The sequence below is a fragment of the Cervus canadensis genome, chromosome X (assembly GCF_019320065.1).
Source record: "Cervus canadensis isolate Bull #8, Minnesota chromosome X, ASM1932006v1, whole genome shotgun sequence".
Lineage (NCBI taxonomy): Eukaryota > Metazoa > Chordata > Mammalia > Artiodactyla > Cervidae > Cervus > Cervus canadensis.
Window position 1 is genome coordinate 52,787,522 of NC_057419.1, and position 20,044 is coordinate 52,807,565.

The following is a 20,044-nucleotide window of genomic DNA, read 5'->3' on the forward strand; positions in this document are numbered from 1 at the left end:
TCTACACTTGAGATCATGCCTATTGTTGACTCTTTATGAAAAATTTTCAATTATTGTACTGGGGATAACGAATGGTGAAGTTTCAGTGCTATCCCTGAGGGGCCAGGGTAAGGGTTTAGGGCTCTGGGTAAGGCTCTGATCATATGGTTATCTATGAAGGACTATGGATAGGTGACCAAATTCCTTTCTAACACTTTTCAGCAGAATACTAGGGAATTTCCATCACATTAGTCAAAACACATGAGAATTATTTTTTTGTCCTTAGCACCTTTTATTGAAGCATGACCCTTGATGACAATCTGGCAGGCATTATCAATGTCAGCCAAGAAGGGACTGGTGGAGGACACAAATGTAGAAACAATAAAATTCAGAAAAATAATAGCTTCACATGGGATAGATGCCCCCCCAACAGTTTTACAACAAACACTTGTTCTTTTTCTACAGAAATTGCCCCTGCCCCACCCCCCTCTAAAGACCTACTAATCTGCAAAGAATATAATACGCTGTTACAGAAATATTACTGGCATAGACAATTCCTTTGGCAAAAACAGTGGGAGACACCAAGCCCCAGATAGGAGGAAGTAGTCCAGAAATGCGCCTAGCTTCCTCCATTTGGGGCCTGCTACTGGCAGAAGAGCACCTTTAGGGAGACTGGGGTTAAGGCTGAGGCTCTGGTGCCCCTTGGCAGCTTTTTGGCACATCAGGTGAAATGGAGAACAGAACCTGAATCTGGCCCTTGAAAGTGGCTTTTCATCTTTTCGCCCTCTCTGTTCCTTGGCTTCCAGTCTCTCTCTCTCCCTTTCTGGGGCTTTATTTTCAGTGTCTCTGTCCTTTCTCTTGGGTTCCCCTTGAGTATTTACTGCTCTACCCTGGCTGAGTCTGCAGCTGGTAGGGCTCAAGGAGACTCAATTACCCAGAGCCCCTTACATTGATTCCTCTCTATATTTCAACCACTGTGCTTACCCATTATCCACTGTGGCCCATATGGGTATTTGAAAGGAGAAGGCAGATGTCAAGACCAATAACTCTGTCTTTAGAGAAGTCCCTCAGCCTGCCTTCCAAACTGCTACTCCTGGCAGGTGGAGGCCTGAGCCCAAGAAATGAGAACAGGCAAGAGACACTGCATCTCAAGTAATATTGGCAACTTTCTAGTGCTATCACCACAGTGAGCCTGCCACATCAGCAGTGTGGGGCATCTGTGCCCGGGAGTTCACCTTTGTCTGCCAAGCTTCACTGCTCAATACAGTTTGGGAATTCTTTTATTAAGTGCTTTGGAAATTGACCCTCTGTGTGAAGAAAGCCTTCTTGTGCTCTGATTCCAATTTTAGAATAATTGGAGGTGGGATAAGGGACACAAACAACCAGAGTCAATGGTACTTTTTCAGTTCAGTTCAGTCACTCAGTCATGTCCGACTCTTTGCGACCCATGGACTGTAGCACGCCAGGCCTCCCTGTCCATCACCAACTCCCAGAGTTTACTCAAACTCATGTCCATTGAGTCGGAGATGCCATCCAACCATCTCATCCTCTGTCGTCCCCTTCTCCTCCTGCCTTCAATCTTTCCCAGCATCAGGGTCTTTTCAAATGAGTTAGTTCTTCGCATCAGATGGCCAAAGTATTGGAGTTTCAGCTTCAGCCCTTCCAATGAATATTCAGGACTGATTTCCTTTAGGATGGACTGTTGGATCTCCTTGCAGTCCAAGGGACTCCCAAGAGTCTTCTCCAACACCACTTTAGTCTGATACACTTAAGGTACAATCATTCTGATGCTGGGAGAAGGAAATGGCAACCTACTCCAGTATTCTTGCCTGGGAAATCCCAGAGACAGAGGAGCGTGGTGGGTTACAGTCCATGGGGTCACAAAGATTCAGACACAACTAGGCACAGCACACAGCATTCTAATGTGGACTACAAAAGCCCAGACCATGGCCATGGTGTCCATGTAAGTGGCCACTTTTTTCCCTGGGCTCTATTCCCAAAAAGTTGTTCTGGCTAAAAAAAGAAAAAAATCTTAGAATGATGGGCTACATTGGCTTATTGCCCCAGTTGAAGGACATCTCAGCCTGCTCACTCTTTGTCTAAGAGCCTGTTAAAAATAAAAAAGATGGCAATCACAGCCTCTACTCGAAGTACTCCCCCATATTCCTCAACTTTGGCTTAGATAAACCTAGCCTTTTCATAAGCCATCAGCCATCCTGAATAAAGTATAATCCTCCACTTGATGGGTTGATATTTTAACAGTGGTTCTGACAGCAACAGTGTACTTCAGGGCCCCCCCCCCTCCCCCAGGACACCCTGCTGGCAAGGATTCTTCCATTGTTTCCAAATACAATGAAGAGGAAACAGAAGCTAGCAACCAGTATTTGTAGCAGCAGCAGAGTTCCTTGGCAAATTCTTTGGTTGAATGAGGCACCTCTGCTGCTACAGTTAACCTCCAAGGACCCGGAGGAACTCAGCAGTAACTAGAAGCGATGCCTGGGCTGTCTGAGCAGCATTGTACAATATCAAGCATGGGCCCCAGTTAACAAGTAACAGGGAACTGAGCTGGATAACAGGGCAGGGTTTGGCCACAATTCCTTTCCTGCCATCAGTCACCTGGGGGCTTTTCCAGGACAGAAACTGGCTACTGGTGATAGGACCTTCACCATAGGAGCAGCATTCATTATCTGTGTGCCTAAGATCCTGGATTATAACTTGCTCTGAGGGGTTGACCCTGGCTGGAGCTTCCAGCTATCAATGAATTTCGCTTCCTTGAGCCAGGCCACAGGCTAAGAAAACAATTAGATAGAGGAGCTCTTCCTGAGCTCACCTCTACGCCTTCCTTAGCTTGGAAATGGTAAAAAATGAGTGAACCTTTGTCCCTTTCTTTGGTTTCAAGAAAAAGTAAGCAAGAAAAAATTGAAGCCTATTGGGGAACTCTAAGCTCATGGTCATCCAGACTTCAAGGGAAGTATAGGGTCAGGCCACAGCTCTGAGCTGGAAGTGAGAACTCCTCCCTCAGACTCTTGTCAGCTATGGTGGGAAGAATTCAAGGCCTTGGTGCCCACTTATCTAGCGATGGTGGATTCAGGCTGATCTGCAGAAAGCACTTTCTTTCTCAGTTAACTTCCCACTCTCTAACTCCCCTCTTAACTTATTAGTTTAAAAAAGAAAAAAAAATAATAAAGACATAAAAATAAATAAACTCGAAAGGCCATTTAAAATATAACAATCCCCTCTCCTCCAATAATAAAACATGTATTGAGAAGTTAGCTTTAGTAGAGCTATTCCCCATAGTATGAAGCCTTTAGGATAGGCACGGAACCCCCAGTAATGAAAAGGCAAGATGAAACCTGAAGTGGTAAGTCAAAGCCTTAGAACAAGGGGAGGGCCATACTAGCCGGGGCTAAAAATAGGCCTCCTATCCCTCAGTTAGATGCTGCGGAAGGTGGGAGTAGAGCCAGCTTCTTTAAGCATAGCTCCTTCTAGTAGGGTACCTGGGGATTCTCAACCTTTGCTCACATTCTGTTAAATGTCATCTATCCGTCTGTGCTTTCTACTGCAAAGCTGCGGTGAGACCCTAAAGCTGGTGGTAGGTAAAGCCCTCAAGATAGTCAGCTCTCCCTGGGAAATGTGTGGGCCACAAGCCTTGGGACAGAGTGGAGCTGCATGGGCAACTGCTCTCTGAGACTTCAAAGTCTGGGTGGGTGGTGAGTGCAGGATGCTCCTGGTGTCCTAGTACAAAGAAGAATGAAGGCACTTTGTTGCTTCTGTTGTGGGGTGAGTACTTGGCCACGCAACCTGAGAAGCAGTGTGGTTGTATGATCACACTTCGCTTCAACTCCTACTTCTTGCTTCTGCTCTCTCTCAGGTAGAAGCTTGGGGCCTCCCCAGGCCTTCTTAGCTGGTTGGGAACACCACCAGGTTAAGGGGCAGTGAGAGAATATGGAACAAACTGCTAACTAACTGCTATCTACTTTGCTAATAAACTGCTAACAAGGACTGAAAGCACTTCCCACTGTGGTGGGGCAGGGATGGTGTAGGCAGTCTGCTGGTGGAAATTAGAAATTACTGGGCCCCAGGAGCAGGCTCTCCCTGAGACATTTGAGCTGTTCTTCCCCGAGCTTGATCTTCTCTTCCAGCTCTCGCTGTTCAATGATGAGAGCAGATTTCATCTTCACAAAGTGCTGGTAATCTTGGAGCTGGTCCTGAGGCAGGTAACGGGAGACCATGCCAAACACCAACTTCTCCCGGCGGTCCACATGCTCCTTCAGCTCCTTGGCGTCTGCCAACTGCCCTGTCAGCTGCTGTTTCTTCTCTATCAGCACCAACTGGGGAAGCAGAAGACCAATAAGGGCCATCCCAATCCAGTTATCTGATCAATGCAGTACCCTACCAAGGATGCTCCCACAAACCCACTAGCCCCTCTACTCAGTCATCAGGTCTAGATTTCCTGCCCTGAAGTCCACCTTCATGCAAAAGCCTTTCCTTTCTGTAGCAAGGGGAGGATAAACACAACAGCAATTCTGGACAGGGGGATGTGTGATCACTGCTTTCCATCTCTAAACTGCTTTTACTCTGTGGACCAACATTGGGGTTGGGGTGGAGGAAGGCTCTGACAAAGCCAGCTGGCACATGTTCCATCTGGTGAAAAACCATCACTGTGATGATGGTTTTCAAAATAGTTTGTGAGTGTGAGAGGATGTATCCATGTGTGTATGCAAAAGCATATGTGCCTTTTACTGTGGATTCAAATTTGTATCCAAAAACCACTTGGACAGAAAGAGGCAATGCAGTTTGGGCTCAAGAATGTACATAGAATGTTCCAAGCTATGAAATGGGCAGCCTCCTAATCTCAACTACTTGATACTACTATATCATTACTACTACTGGCAGCTAACACTGATTCAGTATTTACCTTGTTCTAGGCTCTGTTTTAAATTATTAACATAGATGACCTAATTTAAGTCTCACAACCTCATGAGGTAGGTAGTAGGGTCATCCCACTTTTGAAGAGATGGAGACAGGACGAGGTTAGGTGACTTTGCCCACAATCACACAGTTAATTAGTGCTAAAGCCAGAATTTCCACTTAAAAGCCAATGCCCATATTCTTCACACTATGGTCTACTGCCTCCCAGACTAGCCGAACCTGAAAGAAGGAGTCCTGGGAAGAAGCAGATGGCACTTCCTTTCATCCATACCCTGGAGACCTCAAGCCTACCTTCTCCTGGTTGGCCTCTGAATCGATGCTGTTGAGAGCATTCTCCACCCGTGCCAGCCGACCAGAGAGCGACAGCAACAGGTTGACTACTTTGTCCAGGTCCCCAATAAACAAACGGTATTTTTCAAATTCATTGGATTTGCAGAGGGCTTTTAGGTTGGCCTCCACCTCCTCCCCAAGGGCAGAATTGGCAGCGATGTCCTCCAGCAGTCCTCGCTGGGCCTCCCGCAGGACAGAAAGTTTTCTGCCAATGCTTTCAATAAGCTGTACCTAGCAGAAATAAAGCAAAGGATGAGAATGGGGACCGAAAGAAACAGATCTGTGCCTGGAAAATATGTTTTGAGATTCGAGTCACAGATGGTGGGCTCTACCCTCATCACTGGAAACAAAGAAAACCTGAGAGTCATGAGCAATTTCAGTTTTCTGGACGGGTGCCTTTTCCCCCATCCCTTCAGATCTGCTAGGAATCTCTGTCACCACCAAACTTCTTGGTGTTAGATGAGTGGTACCCACTGGCTAATTCTCATTTGCCAAATGTAATTTACTAAGTACTTGCTGTTTATTAAATATAAAAAGGAATGTTTGTGAGAGCATAGGTTGGAAAAGCACTGCCATCAAGTATTTCCCTGTGCTTCTTTAATTCTCCTTCACTCCATTTTAGTACCTCTGATGTTGATGGCACTGTGCTAGATCTTCTCCCACTCAGCTTGACTTCTGAGGCCTTTTGGTTAAGACTGGAGTTCTGGAGTCACAATGACTAGGTTTGACTGCTAGCTCTGTCACTTCCTAGCTATGTGACCTTAGGTGCATTTCTTTCTTCCTTCCTTTCTCTCTCTCTCTTTTTCGGCTATACCACACAGCATGCAGGATCTTAGTTCCTTGACCAAGGATCAAACTCGTGCCCCCCTGAAATAGAAGCATGGAACCCTAACCACTGGGCTGACAGGGAAGTCCCTAGGTGAATTTCTTTATGTTGTTTTATTTTATCTATAGTATGGGGGTAACTGCAATACCTATTTCACTGAATTGTAATAAGAGTTCAATGAGATAATGCATGCCAAAGGTTTAGCACAGACTGAGTACTCAATAAAAGCAGCTGCTATTAGTATTCAACCTGGCCTCACCCTATCATTCTAATCTCACTCCTCAGAACCTCTGAGGATTAGCTCCTCACACCGTGTTCACAACACTCACTCTCATGTTCCTGATTTGCTTATGAAGTTCTGCCAGCTCTTTATCTCTTCCTTCACTTTGGCTATTCCCATTCTTTCTTTACAGCCCAGTTTTGACCCACTCTCCCTACTGGAAGCTCCTGTCCCCATAACTCCTCTCTCAATTATCTTTTTCTTTTCTAAACTCTTCAGTCTTTTGAAATGAGAACACTTGAGAGTGTAATTTGAAGTTGTTCACTTTTTGTTTCCTGTATGTGCATCTGATCCCTCTCCTACTACTGACTAAGTTTCTCAAGGGAAGCACTATGTGTGTCTTCTGATTTGTCTCCCCTATAGGTGTAACCAGTTGAGAAACTGCACTTATGGAAAGGTAGTGTGGTAGAGTGGTGTTTTGGAGTTAAGAGATATCTGGTTTTCAATTCTACCTCTTCCAAACTGTGTGACCTCGGACAAGATACCCAATCCTACTACAACTTCTGTTTTCTCATCTATAAATTGGAGAAGTGTGTCTCCTCCCCCTAACCCTCCATTGTTGTAAGGGTTAGGTGAGATCATAGAAGTAAAATACTTAGTATTGTGCCTGGTACATTAAGTGCTTGATACATATTTATTGATGGTTACTACTACTACTGCTACTGCAACTGCCACCACAATCACCAGGCACTCTGAGCTAATGGATACCTGTCTAGTTGCAAGGTCCTTACAAGAATAGACCTGTCCCAGGTTGCCCCCAGTCTTTGCAGTCAGTATCACATTATGGTTAATGGCAAGGACTCTAATGCCAGATTACATGAGTTTGAACTCCAGCTCTGACACAAAATAGTGGTGTGAACTTGAGCAAATTGCTCAACTTCTATGTGCCTCAATTTTACCATCTAAAAGATGGAGTATTACTAACCTCATAGTGTTGTCATGTGAATGAAATACATAACATAATTAATACATGCTACATGCTTAGAATATTGTCTTGTATATAGGAAATATCCTTCAGTGTACTCTTCCTGGCCAGGAACTCTCAGACCATAGGCCTGTAGTTATCTAGAGTATATTCCTTTCTAGTCATTTATTTAGAGATGTCCACGGTGACAAAGGACAAGAGAGTCCAAAAGTCTGTTCTATACATCTGTGTCTCTTTTTTTGTCTTGCATATAGGGTTATCGTTACCATCTTTCCAATGGGAGAAAGCGAGGGTGGGATGATATGAGAGAATAGCGTTGAAACATATATATCATCAAGTGTGAAACAGATCGCCAGTCCAGGTTGGATGCATGAGACAAGTGCTCAGGGCTGGTGCACTGGGAAGACCCAGAGGGATGGGATGGGGAGGGAGGTGGGAGGGGGGTTCAGGATGGGGAACACATGTAAATCCATGGCTGATTCATGTCAATGTATGGCAAAAACCACTACAATATTGTAAAGTAATTAGCCTCCAACTAATAAAAATTAAAAAAAAAAAAAGGACAAGAGAGCCTGCTCTGAGTCTGGGCCAGTTGTCATATTTCAGAAGCGGTCAAAAGTCAGGAGACCACCATTATCTTAATGTAAAATGTAACAGGTAGACATTTAGGGAAAATCCCAAAACCCACTGGGAATTAAGGATCAATGATATGAATCAGGCAACACAATTAGATGCCAAGAGGCTCTCAGCTATATCCACACCCTCTGCTTTCCCAAACAAAACTCAATGCCAAGGACAAGGGAAGGCTGGGGGCCACATGATCAACTTGGAAAATCACCTACCTAACCCCAGCTCTTAGGCTCCATAGATCTGGAGGGATGAAAGTGGACACAGCCCTTTGCTTCTCAGCACTGGGGCTTTGCAACCTGAACTTCAACTCTAGGGAAAGTGTAGTGGATAGAGCTGTGGAGTCATCACAGACCAGCTAGAGCTGAGTGACTGTTCTGGGATATTGCAGATTGGTGACCTTCCTTACCTATTTTCTTCAGAGACAAAAACTGTCCTAGCCCACCCACAATCACTTCAATTCACTATCTGCTGTTCCGTGCTTTGCCATTTCTGATTATTTCTCGCTTCTTCTCGTCAGGCATTTATTAGGTTTGCTCCTAATAAAAAGGTCCTGGCTAAGCCAGGAGGAGCCTTGTCATGCTCAGGAAACATGGAATCCAAGGAAGCAGGCATCTGAATCAATAAGACTTTGATTCCACCATGCCTATTCTTTCCCTGACCCTTTGCTTCAGATTGGAAAGTGGTAGGGGTCTCTTGCAAATGGCCTTGAGCTTTTGTACAGGTCGTGTCCTTAATAAAAAATATGGGTAGAAGAGCAATTTACATTGAGCTCAGATGTCTACCAAGTAGTAAATTGGGCCTTTGAGGTTTCCATGGAAACCCTATTTGCTTATGAAATAAAAGGGGTAAGTGCAGGGAGGGCAGAGTGATTCCAGGAATTTGATTAGAAACCCATGCTAGGGGTACTTAGAGGAAGAAACGGGAGGCTTCAGAACAACACCACCATCTCGATTTATCTATTCTAGTATTTTTAAGAGATAATTGATTATCTTTGCAAATAAATATTAAAGTTGACTGGCCTATAATTTTTTTTCTTTCTTGGTCAGTCTGTTCTCTCCTCCAGAAAGTTACAGAGAATACAATCAATTGCTGCCACCGGTTAGAGCTCACTAGCAAAAATTTGGATGTGCCTTGGATAATAAGTTATTTAACAAGGTTTGCTTATTTCAGAGTAGAAAGTCAGAGAGCACTGACTTCGAGTCCTGGATTTACCCTTAGTCTGTAACCCTGGGTAATCTGGTCCTCTCAACTGGTAAAAAGAACACAGTAATGTCTACCTTGTAAAGTTGTTTTTAGGATTTGAGCAACACTGTGGTGATGATGATGATGATGGTTACTATTATTACTGCTATTGACTAGATCAAAAAGAGACTGGAGTTGCATTTGTGAGAAATCCAGAGAGGCTATTTGATTTCTATACTGAAGATATAGGAATGCACCAAGATATTCTGGAGAAGGTAGAAGGCAGGTCAACCTCTAGCCACACTCAAGCAAATGCTGAAAACCTCAAAGGCATGCCAAAAACATACCTTTTTTTGAGCCAGTTCGTGGTCAATTTCCTCCTCTCCTAGGCCAATCTCTAACATCTCAGGTTGGTCTTTCAACTTGTTCAACAGCTCTGCTTTGGCCACAGAAATATTGTAATAAGCTGAGTAAGAGGTAGGGATCCCTGGGGCCCCCTGAGGAGGTGAGAAGTGCTGAAAATCTTGTCTGTGGAAACAAAAAAATGAACATTTGAGTACCTCTGTTGAGAATCTGCTGAACTTTCTTCTTCTTTATTTCTCCATTTGTAAAATGGGACCCAGGTTCACCAAGGAGTTGTAAAATAAGGAAATAATGGACTAGGAGGGCCTGTTCAAACATAAACAGGCCATATGAAGGCTCTTTCCAGAAACCAAGTTAAGGCCAACTTGAACTGAGAAGGCTATTTCTACATCCCTGATTTCCACAGCTAGTAAGACTTCTTTAGAGATCAATGGGTTTGATCATTAATACCCTACTAAAATCCAGAAAAAAATAGTCTCCTAACATTCTGGGTTTATGATCATCAATGATTCTCCTTGGTTCATGGTCTCAATATATGGATACCTAGGAAGGGGCTACATGGTAAGAACATGCCTGAGACCTTAGCTATTCATCCTTTAAGATTGTTGGCCTCCCTCCTACCCATCCTGGATGCCAGCCCACCCCCAGGTCTATCTAGTCTGCTGGCTTACAAAGGCATCCCATGGCTTTCCTGGACACCCTCATCATTTCTTCTTTCTTGGCGGTGCCACTCCTGCTGGAAATAACCCCCCCACACACACACACACCGCAGCTCTCCCACAGCAAAGAGGTCACCCAGGACCTCAGCAGTTGTCACCATGTTGGAGGCTGGGTTTAGCACCCCTGCCAGAGACTTGTCATGGTGTACAACAGCTCTCGTGAGCTCTTCTGAGATTGCCTGATGTGGCGCAGGCCTTTGGCCTGAGAAGAGATAACATTTCTTCACTTCTGGTATATCCCCAGTGGCCCCAGCCTCTTCCATGGTTGCAGAATGAAATGGGAATAGAACAAGCGGTGACCATGGACTTGACAAGTGTAATAGCAAACCCTGTTGTCTTGGGTTCACTGAAGCCTGCAGGGTTGAGGTGCTGCTTATCCGAGCCCCAGCCCATGAAAGAGAACTGCTCCTCAGGAAAGAAGTAGCTCTGGCTCCAAGCTGGTTTGGGTTTGGACTCTTCCGCCATCAAAGCTTCTGGTCTGATGTGAGGAAAGAAATGAAAAGAAATGCTTCAATGTTAGGGTTCAGTAATGGAGAGGCAGATAATTCTGTCTATGGTTTATGTAAGGGGGAGACCCACACCCACTATGTTCTTGCTGCCTACCAGCCACCCCTACCCTCCACCTGTCTGTGTCACTGCCCCTTTACTAACCTCTAGCAGTTTGAAAGGAAAAATAGGAGAAACTCATTAGTCATTTTTGCAGCTATTTGCAGCTCTTAGATAAAGGTCAAAAATAATGGGTAAAAGGCTCCACAGCTATTTACTGATTCACACTATGCTGTCTCCAAATTCATCACACAAAAGAAATTTAGGCATGCCAATATTCCTCATCCTAGGTATTCATTTTATGTGTAGGTTTTTAAGCTAATAGCATGGATAAAAGACTGCTACTAGCTAATGTTCACATAGTGCTTACTATGCCCAGGAGCTGTCCTAAGATGTGTGTGTGTGTGGTGTGTATGTATGTGTGTGTAAATATAGATATAAAATGTAATGTTCATGACAACCATTTTACAGATAAGGAACATGAGGCACTGAGAGGTAAAGTGAATTTCCCAGGGTCATCAGACAGTAAATGGCAAATTCAAAATTTAGACCCAGGTGACCTAACTCCAGAATCTGTGCTTTTAGCCACTATATTATACTGCCAAAGGGACAACTTGACATCTTATAAAACCCTGCATGTAAGGAATTTTTTGGCTGGATTATATGTTAGCAGAGAAGAGAGAATGTTCTAGAGGGAATATGAATGTATGAACTTGGGGAATTCCTAAAAGAATTATATAAGAAAAATATTTAGGATCATCAATGATTCTCCTTGGTTCATGGTCTCAATATATGGATACTGCCCAGAATGACTATGTGTGTGAGTTCAGAGTTATGAAATACTGAAAGCAAGCACAGAAGTTTTATTTATTTATTTATTTTAATTAAATAGCTTTATTGGTTGATGAAGCTAGAATAGCAGAACACTTGCATTGGCCCTTTCTGGGCCCTTTGCTATTTATATTTTGCAAACTTTCTTTTGGTGAAGTGAAGACAATGTTGCATATAAAAACATGGACATTAGTGTCAGACTGCCCAGCTTCTGATTCTAGTTTAGTCATTCACTAGTTAAGCAGCACTTGGAAACTGGCTTACTCTTAAAATACTTTTTTTACGTAAAAGAAATACTGAAGGTTAATTGAAGGCAATGATTTCAAATGTCTTGGCTAATAAGGTACTATCCTTATTGTGTAATATTATGGTTCCTACTTTTCTTTTTTCTCCATTTATTTTTATTAGTTGGAGGCTAATTACTTTACAGTATTGTAGTGGTTTTTGCCATACATTGACATGAATCAGCCATGGATTTACATGTGTTCCCCCTCCCGATCCCCCTCCCTACCTCATCCCTCTGGGTCTTCCCAGTGCACCAGCCCCAAGCACTTGTCTCATGCATCCAACCTGGGCTGGTGATCTGTTTCACCCTTGATAATATACATGTTTCGATGCTGCTCTCTCAAAACATCCTACCCTCGCCTTCTCCCACAGAGTCCAAAAGTCTGTAAAACTGGAGAAAAATTTTGAAAGTGGATGTGACTCAGTTCTCTAGCAGACATGGCCCTGTACTATATTATAGTGTATCGTATCAGGCACTGTGTTCTAGGCTCCTTTCCTCGTTCACTCCATTAATAGGGCAAAGGTTATTGGAGATCTATAAGAACATCATCTGACTTTGATAACAAAATTTGATATGAAAAGCAGATTCCTTCTCCAGACCACTGAGAAGAAATGCATAGAGTCCATAAAGCAAACTATACCTGTACTTGAATCAGTTATCAGATTTAACCAACACTAGATAACTCCACTCACCTGCTTCTATGTATATCCTGACATTTTTTAACAAAAGAGTATGTAGGTTATAGAGATACTGTAGTTTAACTTGGCTGAAATTAGGATGTCTTTTTTTTTTTTACATTTTAGATTCAAAATATTACACATCTACTTGCCCTTAGTACTACTTTCTCTTATAAAACCTTAAAGGCACTTCCTGCTGGGTAGAACTCTGTGCTCTCTGAGGGTCTGGAATAGGATCTTCTTGAGGAGTTCCCGGGGTGATGCAGTGGGCACAGTGAGCCAGACAATCTGGGTTCTGGCTACTTATGATCTTCTGCAACTTACGTTATATCCCTGTGCCTCACTTTCCTCATCTAAAAAAGTGTAGGAGACTAATGGTATCTATTTCATAGGTTTGTTGTGAAGATTAAGTCAGTCAATACACAAAAGTGCTCAGAACAATACTTGGCACATAGAGAATAGGCAAATAAATATTAGCTATGTTGGGAATGATGTTGTTCCTTAAATCTCCATCACTCAGAGAAGCAGATATAATTGATTTTTTGCCACCACAAGTCAGGTTTTTGTGCAAATATTTCCCCTCACATCCCACAGTCATTAAGAACAAACAAATCTGTGGAATAAGTTATAAAGTCCTTAGTACTAGCAATTTCCTTCTCTCTGGACAAGGTGCCACAGTGAATGGAAGTACATAGAAGAGGAAGGACTAGGAGGCTGGCAGGGGTAAGCCTGGGGCCTTTAACTACTATCTCTGGTGCACGTTGCCTTCTAGGAGACATGAGATCTAAGTGAAGGCCTGGCCACTGCAGGAACCAGAGCTCCCTGAGAGGGGCTGCCCAGAATGGCAAAACAAGCATAGATTTTATTTTTTTTTCCATTTATTTTTATTAGTTGGAGGCTAATTACTTTATAATATTGTAGTGGTTTTTGTCATACATTGACATGAAAGAAGCATAGATTTTAGAGTCACATCTGGCTTGGAGTCTTTTCTGTGTAATTCAGAGTTAAGTAGTCCCTTATTTTAATCAGCTTTAGTTTCCTTATCTGTCAAATAAAGATAAGGGCTCATAGGATCATTGGGAGGACTCAATTAAATAATAGATATAAAATGATAAGCAGTGTCTGGCATAGAGCATATGCTTAATACGTGTTCATTCATTCATGTATTCATTCTCTCTTCCAAAATATTAAGTGTCGATTATGTGCTATGTTGGCTTACCTTTTCCCTGCTGTGATAGATAACAATCCACAGTCACTTTCCACAAAGCTTTCTTTTGTGTATTTTCAAAGAATGGGGTTTAATAGAGTATTAGGTACTTATAAAATTATTAGAAGACCTGGAGCACAGGATTTTAGAGCAGCCTTAGCTATTCAAGGAGCTGCAATTTCCATCATAATCAGTGAGATGGGGAATCAAGTGGTCAATACTAGAACTTGGGCTCAGGATCAAAACCCCATCTGTGTTGTATTATTAACTTTGGGCTACATCACCGTTGCAATAAATAAACAACCTAGAAATCTCATCAGGTTAAAATGATGAAACCTTATTTCTTACTCATACAAAGTTCACTATAGATCATGGAAACTCCACGATGCTCTCTAATTACAATAAGAATGCTTTCAGATAGATGGACAGCTTGAGAAACAGCCATTAGAGATCTGATAAGAGATCTCCATGTCTGGGAGCCAGGGCCTGTAAGGGCTGGGCTTGTGGCATGTGAGGCTGGAAAGCTTCTTAGCTAGCTCCAGATATGGAGAATGCAACCCACTCCAGTACTCTTGCCTGGAAAATCCCATGGACGGAGGAGCCTGGTAGGCTACAGTCAATGGAGTCTCGAAGAGTTGGACACGACTGAGCGACTTCACTTTCACCTTTCACTTTCATGTATTGGAGAAGGAAATGGCAACCCACTCCAATGTTCTTGCCTGGAGAATCCCAGCAATGGTGGAGCCTGGTGGGCTGCCGTCTATGGGGTCGCACAGAGTCAGACACAACTGAAGTGACTTAGCAGTAGCAGCAGCAGCAGCTCCAGATAACCAATTAATGGATTTGTCCATCAGTAAAAGACACAATAACAAGGTACTTCTTATAGCAACAAAACTCAGGCAAGTTCCTTCTATAATGTTATTTAAGGAAAGCATTTAAAGGATAGACACCTGCCCCTTATCCCCACTCCCAGCAGAGAGTGGGTGGAGCTCTCTGCAGGAGGACTGGCAGAACTGAATGTCAAAGCTCTTTTATTTTGGAGCACAGAGGATAACCACACGTTGTGGGGCATGCTGCTGAGCATTGCCACGGTGACGGGAACAGTTCTCCAGTCAGACTACACTCCTGCTTCAGCCTCTCTGCCCAGACAGCTAACTCTGTCAACTACCACTTTTGGTAGTACCATTTGCTCACTGAAGCAAATGCTTCAGAGGAAAGAGGCAGAGGAAATAAGGGTGAGGTGATGAATAAAGTGGAAGGTGAAAAGAATGCCTTTGGCTGTTGTTAGGAATGGTCAACCCCAGGAACACCTTTGATTCTGGGCACAGGGGAAGAGTTTAGAAGCCCAGGCAGTCAGGTTGTGAGCTGGCGATTTATTCTAGAGAGCAAGCAAAAGAAAAGGCAGAAGAGGATTTGAACCAGGCTTCTGGAAAAAGGCAACAAAGGTTTAATGCCTTCTCCCTCAGGGGCCAGAAACTGATGAGTACCTTAAAGACAAACTAGAAATGATAAATACAGTATCTCAATAGTGTTATTTAGGGATAAGGTTAGTCGCTCAGTTAGTCACTCCGACTCTTTGTGACCCCATGGGATTCTCCACTCAAGAATACTGGAGTCGGTAGCCACGCCCTTCTTCAGGGGATCTTCCTGACACAGAGATCAAACCTAGGTCTCCTGCATTGCAGGCAGATTCTTTACCATCTGAGCCACCAGCTGAGCACCTACTATGTGCTAAGCATGGGGCTATGTCCTTTACATGGATTATCCTCATTCTCACAAGAACCACGTGAAATAGGTAGAATCATGCCCATTTTCCAGGTGAGAAAAAATGAGACTGGGAATAGTTTCATTGGCCAGTTGAAGGTCATGCAGCTGGCAAATGGTGGAGGTGGAATTCAAACTCATGCTGCCCCCTCTTCAGGGACCTAATGTCTTTCATAAGCACTTACTTGGAATCAGTGGTCTCCTGCTCTGATGTCCTCCAAAGCCCACCAATGCCATAATAACAAGGGGGTTGAGCCTTTTCAGCTTGAGATCCCAAGTGGCCCCTTACTGGAGGCAGGAAATCGCTGGAACGCAGAGCAAAGGATCCTGGCTCTGCTGGGAGGCTTTGTGAGCCCTGCCTTGGGGCCTCCAGGTGGCCAAAGGCCGGAAGCTGGGGCTGCTCCAGGACCTCCTCAGGATGGAAGGCACCAGAACCAGTGGTTTCTGAACTGAAATACTGGGGTGGCAGCTCCTCCTCCTCCCCCGCTTCCTCCTCTTCTTCCTCCTCCTCTACCCCCTCCTCCTCCTCCTCTTCCTCTTCCTCCTCCTCCTCTTCTTCCTCCTCTTGCTGCTGCTTTTGCTGCTGTTGTTGCTGGGCTGCACGGAAGAGCCTGTACTTCTCCCAGTTGGGAGGAGGAGGGCGAGGAGGAGGAAAGGCCTTCTTCCTGGCACCCAGAGCATCTGGCTGGGTCTCATCAACTTTGTTGAAGAGCTCCTTCCTATGCTGCTCCCAGACCTGGGAGCTCTGAGGATCCAGGGTGATGTGGCTTTCTGAGAAGGCACGGCTGCGCAGCGGGCGAGGCATGGAGGCTAGGGAGCTCTCCTCTTCATAAACGGAGGCTTCCTCTGTTTTTTTGGAGGAGTGCTTAAAGTCTCCAAGGAGGTCAAGAGAAGAGACTGCTCGGTAGCTTGACAAGTCCAGTCCTGGGTTCTCAAGGCAAGGATGGAATGGGGTTGCCCATGAAAAGCTAGCCTTGGAATGAGCCATTTCCCTGCAAAACAGCAGATGAAGGCTGGATAAAACAAGCACACTGCAGATGGCCCCATAACTTTAGATAACCTCATTTATGTAAATTTTAAAATGGAAACAAAACAATATAATATAGGTAGTAAATGTAAAAACAATATTAGTAATACTAATATATGATATATAACATTGATAGCTAACATCTAGGTGCCAGACATGGTTTTAAGTGATTTCCATGTCTTAACTTCTTTAATCCTCACAACAAGCCTAGGAAGTAGCTATTATAATTACTGTCCTGATTTTATGGCTGGGGAAACTGAGTCATAAGCAGATTAAGTCATTGCTCTGAGTCACAAAGCTATTAGCAGTAAGCGGCAGAACTAGGATTTGAACATGGAGAGTCTTGCTCCAAAGTCTGGATATACACACCACCCCACTCACTCAGATTGAATGTGCTGTGTTCTGGGGCTTGCAAGTGTAGTTATCCTGCTACATTTGTTGTTTTTAACTGTGAAACATATCAAATGTTTAAAAACATACAGAGATTGCTATAATAAATATTCATGTCCCCACCTACTGCCCAGAATTAGGATATTTTAATACGTTGCCATCTATGTTTCATGATTTTTAGTTTTTAAATTTTATTTATTTATTGCTTTGACCATACAGTGCAGCATGTGGGATCTTAGTTCCTTGACCAGGGATTGAACTCATGTCCCTGGCACTGGAAGGCAGTCTTAACCACTGGACCACCAGGGAATTCCCCGTGAATTTTTAAAATAAATAAATAATACCCCTTTGTTTCACCCCCCCTACTTCTATAACCCTGCTGCCTCACTACATGCAAGCTATATCATGAATTTGGCATGTATACTTTCTGTCCATGTTCTCATGCCAAAACACATCAAGCAAGCCATTCAGAAATATCTGCTATTTTGGATTTTAAATATACCCTTCTAATACAATTCCAAACAGAATTTTCAACAGGAATTTTTAACTGTAGAATTTTGTTTTGTTAACTTGCAAAATAAAGAAGGATACAGCAATCCCTGTTTATCCACTGTTTCACCTTCCATGGTTTCAGTTACCTATAGTCAACCACAGTCCAAAAAATAGTAAATGTAAAATTCCCAAAATAAACAACTCAAAACTTTTAAATTGTGTGCTATTCTGAGTAGTGCGATGAAATCTCTATCTGTCCTGCTCCATCCTGTCCAGGATGTAAATCATCCCTTTGTCCAGTGGATCCCACCCATTAGCCACTTAGTAGCTATCTATGTTATCAGATGGACTGTCACAGTATCACAGTGCTTGTGTAGAAGTAACCCCTATTTTACTTAATAATGGCCCTAAGGCCCAAGAGTAGTGATGCCGGCAATTTAGATCTGCCAAAGAGAAACCATAAAGATCTTCCTTTAAGTGAAAAGGTGAAAGTTCTTGACTTAATAAAGATAGGGAACAAATCATATGCTCAGGCTGCTAAGATCTATGGTAAGAATGAATCTTCTATCTGTCAAATTATGAAAAAGGAAAAAAAAAGATTGTGCTCATTATGCTATCATACCTCAAAGTGCAAAAGTTGTGGCCACAGTGCATGATAAGGATTTAGTTAAGATGAAAAGACATTAAATTTGTGGATGCAAGACATGAATGGAAAACATGTTCTGGCTGACAGCAATGTGTTGCACCAGAAAACATGAAGCCTATGTGAAGACTTCAGCAAGGGATTCCCTGAAATAAGTGACTACTGTAAGTAAGGGATGGTTATAAAGACTCAGGAATAGGTTTGTACTGAAAAACATAAAAGTTACTGGAAAGGCTGCATCTGCCAATGAAGAAGCCACTGCCATATTTCTGGCAGAGTTGAGAAGTTGATCAAGGAGAGAGACAGAATTCACATAACTTTTATTGTAGAATATTTCTATAACATTCTACTGTATTATTATTTATTATTGTTAGTCCCTTACTCTGCCTAATTCCCCACTGGAGAAGGAAATGGCTACCCACTCCAGTATTCTTGCCTGGAGAATTCCATGGACGGAGGAGCTTGGCAGGCTATAGTGGGAGTCTCAAAGAGTTGGACACAACTGAGTGACTAACACACACCACCCAATTAAACTTTTTATCATAGGTACATATGTATAGGAAAAACACATAGTATATATAGGGCTCAGCACTATCCATGTTTTCAGGCATCCACTGAGGGTGTTGGAATGTATCCCCCACAGATAAGGGGGGACTACTGTATAATAAAATGTATACTTTGCAACAGAAATGGGAGCTAAGTAAGGCATTAAGCATAATATAAAGCAATTGTAATTAAAACAGTGTTTTACTGATTAACAAAACGGAATTGAAAGTCCAGAGACATATTTAATATCAAACTATAAAAATGTATAATTCACCTTCCATAACAAGAAGATAGATTTATTAATATATTTTTAAGACAATAGCAGAGGAGCAGTGCTATTTGAAGCTGCACCATATATTATATATCAAAATAAATTCCAGATTCAAGAGTTAATGGTGTGTGTATGTAATTTTAATATGTGTTATATATGTATATATTATATACTTATAAGAAAAAACTATCAGAAAACTTAAAAGCTGTCAATTGTGAGGTGAAATAAGAAATTCTCATCTTGTAATAGAAAAGTATATCCAAGAAGAAGAAGTCCAGGTTTACTTAAATATGTATAAAAAGTCAAACTTCGATATAATAAAGAATGACCAAAGCAAAGGACATCTCTTTAGTCTCAGAGTTTGAAGAGTTAAACTCTCTAAGCCAGAAGATCTGGTTTCCTGCTTTAGCCCGTGAGCAATCAGCATCATGCTAAGTACTGCCTCGTGACAGGAAATTCCAGCAGTTGAATTAAACCATCAGACAGAATACCCATTCAGTAGTCATGTTGGAGCCTGAAAATATTTCCTTAAAAATAATAATACACATAATGGTGGCCAAAATGAAATAGAATGGAAAGCAAAATCTCCTTCACTCCCCTCATTTCCAGTCCCCATCATGGCTAGCTCATCCCTCATGTGGATCAGAAATTCATAGTCACACATTCCCCATTCTCTTCTCATTTGGACCTTAGCCCACCTCTAGCTTCTTAAGATTATAAAAATTCCTTGTGTACAAACTGTTCCACCTGGCATTTCCCCTGGTCAGGAAGCAAACAAACAAGACGGTGAGTGGGAAGTAATAAGATGATAAATGCTATCAGGCAGACAGGCCTTTCCTGACTGCCTAATCTAAAATAGAGACAACTTATCCTTAATTATCCTTTTTCTGTTTTGTTTTTCTCAGAGCATACATTCCCACAAGGGCAGAGATCTTGTGTGTGTCATTCATCTGATACCTAGTGCCTGGCACATAGTAGGCATTCAATAAATATTTAATAAATTAGGTAATTTAAAATATTCCAAGGGCCATGATACTCATATAATTTAAAAAAATGTTGAATTAAAGGCAAAAAATAATAAACAAGACAAAGAAGGGCACTATAATATTAATGATTAAAAAAGACAAGATCTAATTATCCTGAATCTTTATGTACCAAATAATATAGCATCAAAATTCATAAAGCAAATATATAGAAA

General features: G+C 42.6%; 1 protein-coding gene across 8 annotated transcripts in view; it reads right to left on the reverse strand.

The window, feature by feature from the left end:
- Nucleotides 1-250: 250 nt before the first annotated feature.
- The window catches only part of SHROOM4 (shroom family member 4), a 230,153-nt gene continuing 210,359 nt past the window's right edge, over nucleotides 251-20,044 (reverse strand). For 7 of the 8 annotated variants that reach the window (XM_043457865.1, XM_043457866.1, XM_043457867.1 and 4 more), the window contains 5 exons: nucleotides 15,663-16,469; nucleotides 10,495-10,644; nucleotides 9,432-9,612; nucleotides 5,203-5,472; nucleotides 251-4,310 (listed from right to left, as the gene is read on the reverse strand). In XM_043457865.1, coding sequence (XP_043313800.1) covers nucleotides 4,041-4,310; nucleotides 5,203-5,472; nucleotides 9,432-9,612; nucleotides 10,495-10,644; nucleotides 15,663-16,469 — 1,678 coding nt within the window. In that variant the 3' untranslated portion in view covers nucleotides 251-4,040. Of the gene's footprint in view, nucleotides 4,311-5,202; nucleotides 5,475-9,431; nucleotides 9,613-10,494; nucleotides 10,645-15,662; nucleotides 16,470-20,044 lie in introns of those variants that run through there. The other variant, XM_043457873.1, reaches the window with a different exon arrangement.